This window comes from Platichthys flesus, chromosome 14 (assembly GCF_949316205.1).
Source record: "Platichthys flesus chromosome 14, fPlaFle2.1, whole genome shotgun sequence".
Lineage (NCBI taxonomy): Eukaryota > Metazoa > Chordata > Actinopteri > Pleuronectiformes > Pleuronectidae > Platichthys > Platichthys flesus.
In genome coordinates this window covers 13,849,803-13,855,690 of record NC_084958.1, presented here as the reverse complement: position 1 = coordinate 13,855,690, position 5,888 = coordinate 13,849,803, and the positions used below count along the sequence as shown (strand labels likewise).

The window sequence follows — 5,888 nt, the reverse complement described above, 5'->3', positions numbered from 1 at the left end:
TCTTGCGGGTGTTGATGAAAAACACACCACGTATGATCTTCATGATCTATTATTTATATTTTTTGTAATGGTTTAATTTATAGAGACAAGGGGTATTTTTGTCGACTGTGTGAGGGAAACCCGTCCACCTACTTTTACCATCTTTTGGCCCTGAGAGGTGAGGTTGCAGCTGTTAAAAACCAATGCACACACACCAACACACATTACATTACATTATTACATTACATGTCATTTAGCTGACGCTTTTATCCAAAGCGACTTACATTTTTAGAACACTCATCATTTTATGAGGGGCCATCTAGGGGTTCAGTATCTTGCCAAGGATACTTAGGCATGCAGATGGGATAGAGTGGGATTCGAACCGGCGACCTTCTTGTTGCAGAGCACCACTCTATCCCCTAGGCCACGCCTAGGGAGAGCCACGCTCTCCCTAGGTGTCACACAAAAACACACACACACACACACAAACACACACTTTACACACGTCCCTGCACCTTGTTGCAAACTGCACTCACAGACATGGTACAAAAACATGTCTTTGGGGTGCTCTGAAACAATCTGAGACCTCATCAAGCCCCTGGATGCCCGGGAGCGATACATGCAACATGTTGACAGATGTGAGGCTCTCGCTTACAGGAAAGGCGAACGGTGTTTACATTCTCCGCTAAGAAGTTGAATCCACTTCTTCTTTCTTTTTTTTTCTCCTCTCACTGATTGGGGCTGCTGATGAGATGTGTGCGCGCCTGTCGCTGTGATATCATGTGCGGTTATTTGCTGCAGCTCCGGAGGACCCGCGGTGGAGAGAGAGGGGGGGGGCGAGAGAGAGAGAGGGGGGTCGGGGAGAGAGAGAGAGAGAGAGAGAGGCGCGCTGTGTGCGTCAGTGCAGAGTTTATTGAAAGAGTTCCTCCCTCCCTCCTCCTCCCCCTCCTCCTCCTCCCCCACCACCACCACCCAGCCTCCTCCCTCCCTCCCTCCCACCCTGCAGCCTGGGTGGTCCCCCTCTCTCTCCACTTTGGTGAGCTGTTGCTTAGCAGCTAATAATAGGCGATGTTTGCAAAGTAATTTGCCTCTTCCTCGGCCAATGGGAGCCGGAGCACTTTTCCATCAAACCTCCCTTTTCAGGATTTGCCGAGAGGCGAACTTCTCCAAATGTTACCGCTACAGGATCGGAGTTAGACTTGACACGGACGGCTCACACACGGGCTACTACTACTACTACTACTACTACTACTACTACTACTCCTCCTCGCCGAGACGTCGTTTCACACACTGTCGGGACGAATGAAGACTGAAGGATCTATACGGATTTCGGCGCATAATGTTGGGATGGAGTTTCGCGACTTGTTTGGCTCCAGGGAAGACTAGAAGCCGTTCTCCCGACGTGTCGCCGGCGCTGCTGGATGCGCTCCCCTTCTATGTTGGATTACCGTCGCCTTTGCTGAACTCGCACCGACTCTCCGCCGCTTCGCTCCGCGCCCCGCTCGCCCTCAGACTCGGACCATGGCCTCGGATCACGGGGTCCCGGGGGCCGGCGTCTTTGGAGATTTACCCCCGAGTTATGCGCGCTCTCAGCCGCCCGCGAACCCAGAACTTGTACGGAGACCCAGCTACTGCCACGCTGCTTTCGCACTTAAACAGATATCTAAGGTGATGATAGAGAAACGCTTGGCTCCGTGAGGGGAAACCCTCCGAACGCGCGGCTTCAGGTTTTCAGTCTTTATCTTTTTAGGGGGCGCTTAGGTGAATGTAGGCTGGAGGAGCAGCTCCTCGAACTGGGGTCCGGGGACCACCAGCGGTCTTGGGGGGGAGAGGACAGCCAGAGCATGAGCAGGCAACAGTTTGATTATTATGAATTTGAGGGAAAAGGTGTAGACATTACTGCTCGAGGTTAATGAAGACTCGAGAACTCTTAGTGCCCCGGGTTTGAGCCTGTTTGACAGTTTGGGAACCTCCTGGCACGAAAGGGACAGAAACTTAACGAGAATCCCCACAATCCACACTTTGCTGTTCATTATAAAGGACTTTACTTATTGTTGCAGCCACTGCAAAGGCAGCCAGTGAGAGAGAGTTTTTTGTTCCCACATCCCCACAGTCAGCCGTGTTGTGCGTGTTTTTGGCTTTGTGCAGCAGCCAGGCAGCGCAGAGCAGAGCGCACTGGCCCGGGGTCTGTTTGGAAATGTGGTGGGTCCTGTAAAGGAATTCACTGATTGAGTTTGATCTGACAAAGCATCTTTGGACCGCCCGGATGCTTGGACGTGTTTCAGCACTGCTGAGAGAAACCACAACACCGGAGCAATGTGTCCTGCAGCAGTGACACTTGTAGCACAGGGACCGAGTTAAAGTACAGATTCAAACTATTCTTTTGAAAGTTATAGGGGAAACGTCTATAAGTTAGATTACCACAGGGACAAAGATGCCTTCTGAAGCCCTTATTCTTAGCAGGCTGTTATGTATGTGTTAGTTTAAACCCCTGCAAAAGTGAATGAACAAGGATTTTTTTCTTAGGCCTAAAGTGAACAAATTTTATTTTTCTTGAGATGATATATTTGTGCTACGAACTCTCTAAAGACCAGATTGTTAGAAAGTCTGTATTTTAATAAGACATCTTTTGCATTACTATAAAGTTTCCAACTTCCAGACTGGAACATTCTGTGATATTCAATGACTTTTACTTAACATCATGGTTTAGCTCCTTTAGTGAAAACAGCGCTCTCATGTTTTCCTGAACTTAAGCAATAAGAATACGTTTCCCTAAATAGAATCGGTACCTATCGTTTAAATTGTTGAACCTGTGAGGTGTCATGGGAGAAAAGGTCCTGAGTCCTGACTTAGTTCATGTGTTGTGATATAAGGGTTTAGATGTGGTCTGAGTGCAAATACAGGACAGGAGAGTCAAATCTGTAGTTAGCACCTTCATTTGTCGCCATTTAAATTTTCAACAAAATAATTAGGAGGTATCTTCCATCCAGTGTTTAGGAAGCAAGTTGTCACTGCGGTCGCCACTGTCATAGAAACAAGCTCCAGAAACCTGCCTTTGTGGACAGCTGTGTGATATGGTGCATTATTTATGTCTGGTAACATGATAATAATACTGTCCTTTTATCGCCCTTCCTCCTTCTTTACATCCAGGGTAAGGCGGTAGGTCAGAAAGCTCCTCTGTGGATCCGGGCGAGGTTCCAGGCCCTCCTGTTCTCTCTGGGCTGCCACATCCAGAGGCACTGTGGGAAGGTCCTCTTTATTGGACTCTTAGTATTCGGGGCTCTGTCTGTGGGGCTCCGAGTCGCAGCCATCGAGACGGACATCGAGCAGCTATGGGTGGAAGGTGAGTCTCAAATGAATTCTCATTCGATGCAGGCATGGTGTGTAATGAGCGCTGTCCGTTTTGCACTGGTGGCTGGTGTCGTGACCGTTTCCAAAGTGCACCCCTCATCATCATCATCCTTGGATACACTCAGATTTTAGTAATCTGCATATTTGGATGAACGTGTAATTTATGTACTTCTTATCTAGAGATTGAATGACAATAGCGGCTGGTGAGAAAATCCAGCATGGTAATATCAGTGTTAGGTGTTCAGTGACTCATGGTGTGTCTGGCTGAAATCCTGAGTGAAGCAGCTTCAAGGTGCAGTTGCCTTCATGTAGAAATACTGTGACGTGGATGACCGACAGTCTTCTCAGACACGGTCGAGGCTGATTTGAGTTGTTTGTTAATGTATCGCTGGCTGGAAATGGTTGGTTTTGTAAATTTCTCACATTTTACAATTCCTTTTAACTCCAATGTCAGTGGCGGTTTGTGTCTTTTGTGTGTTGCCAAAGCTGTTTCCTCGCGTCTGTTCATTTCTGCTTAAGTCACAGTTAACCTGAGAAACACAGACACGTCTCTGACACGGATGCATTCTAGTGTCACACAAGCAGACACTCAATATCTCGTGCTTCCTCTGTAAAGATGGCTGTGTTGCGTATGTGTGTGTGTGTGTGTGTGTGGGTGCGTTCTTCTCCTCTACATCTATCTTTTAGCCTCTTTCTCTGGCACGTTGCATTTTAGGTTTAAATTCATCTGTGCATTTTCCAGCGGCAGAAGCAGCTTTATTTGGTTTTTCACACAGGCCAAATTCCTTTTAAACCCCCAGGCTTTCAGTGCCGGGGCTGATCCCCGCAGCAGATGGACTGTGTGAATGGTTAGCCATCTTTGAGGGCCCTGACCCCTCCCCCCGTTCAGCTCCCTGTGTGGTCCCTAACTATTCTTGGATTCCATTCAACAAGAGGCAAGCAAGCAGGCACCACCTCCCTCAACCCCCTCCCTCCCTACCTCCCCTACCTCCTCCTCCTCCCCACAAGAAGAAAAAATATAAGTGAATGCAGCTGAAGTTTACCCACCTGTTTTGCACGCTCTGAAAGCGCCACAGCAGTTGGTGAATATAAACAGACGCTATAGGGTTTTTAAGCCCACCATGTCACTAGAGGACAGGGGACAGGCGGCTCCCACAGGAGCTGAGTGGAGGTGTGGGAGGAATCACACGCTGCTTGTGTCGGGGGAAACGTTTGGAGGCCGAATGCTTCAACAAGTTCCTCTTTATATCAGAATTAAAATTGAAATCTCTATAAATGTTGTCGTTTAAATGATAAGATTGAGGGTTTGAGCGAAGATCCAGCGACAACAAGGAACAAGAGTTTCAAATTGTGCACCGACTCCCCTCTTTCTTTAGCTTTCACTCTAGTTAGTGTAAAAGGTTTCGGGATTACCTCTTGAGCTAATTGGCGTGGACGTCTCTTAAAGGAGATGTTTAGGTGTTTGCGTGCCAGTTGTTTTGCTGCGGGATTGAGGGAGTTGAACCGGGGGGCCTGAAAAGGAATGCTGTGCCTTTAAGAGGCTGTGGCCATGTTTCTAAAGTTTCTGCCTGCCTTGTTTCCACCAATAGCCCATTGACAAAGCTGCTAGGGCCTCAATGGAGAGTAAAGTGGTTCAGTAACAAGGAGAGGTTAGTTCTCCCTCTGTCTCTCTCTCTCTCTCACACACAAACATGGAAACACACGCACACACACACACACATTTACACACATGCACCGTTGCACATAAGTGAGAACACAAGAGGGAGGAATGATACGCTCGCTAATAAGACAACTGATTTCAGATGAGGAGATTTCAAATGTTTTTCTAAAGTTGTGGAGTTTTATTGGATTATTTCTGCGCATGTATCTTAACCTAAAAGAAGTGTGTAATGTAACGTAAACATGTTTCGATCGTATCCGAAAATGAAGTTAAAGAAAAGGGCTGTTGGTAACTGCTGTACAAACAAGGCTTTTCCTCTTGTGTCCTAATTTGTTCATAATAAACTAGCTGTGAATTGACACCTTAAGTGTTAACACTCTGTCAGCATGGTGGAAGCTGGGTGTGTGTCTGTGAGTGTGAGTTAGGGGCATATGCTTCCAATCATATATTCATACACAACGCTGCCCCTGCAGTCTTCACACATACTCTTGTCATCTATGCCACCTCTGCTGTGTGTACAGCGTGCCTGGCTGTGGGTCTGCCTGCCTGAATTTCCTGACTGCATGCCCGTGTGTGTGTGTGTCTGCCTGTGCTTTGTGTGTGTGCGTGTTTGTGGGTGTGTGTTTATATTTCTACCTGTCTGTCTGCCTGCTCTGTGAAGTCAGGCCACCAGGGCTTTTTTAATTGCTTCCTCCCTCCTGCAGCACCAAAACACTGTGAAGGCGAGCACAGCAGTGCAGTCTGTGTCTAGAAAGAGAGAGAGAGAGAGAGAGAATGGGAGGGAAAGTTGGTGTTTTTAGTGAAATACTTGCATTCCCGGCATATTTATATTTTACAGTACTTGTACTTTCCCCCAGCAATTTATTCAATATCTTTTTTTTGTTTTTCCTGAAGGATA

At 47.4% G+C, this 5,888-nt stretch overlaps 1 protein-coding gene across 1 annotated transcript in view; it reads left to right on the top strand.

Annotated features, from left to right (window-relative positions):
- The first annotated feature begins 1,164 nt into the window (after positions 1-1,164).
- Positions 1,165-5,888, top strand: part of ptch2 (patched 2) — a 25,420-nt gene continuing 20,696 nt past the window's right edge. The window contains exons 1-2 of the mRNA XM_062405222.1: positions 1,165-1,647; positions 3,130-3,322. Of these exons, the coding sequence (XP_062261206.1) occupies positions 1,501-1,647; positions 3,130-3,322 (340 nt within the window). The 5' untranslated portion in view covers positions 1,165-1,500. The remainder of the gene's footprint in view (positions 1,648-3,129; positions 3,323-5,888) is intronic.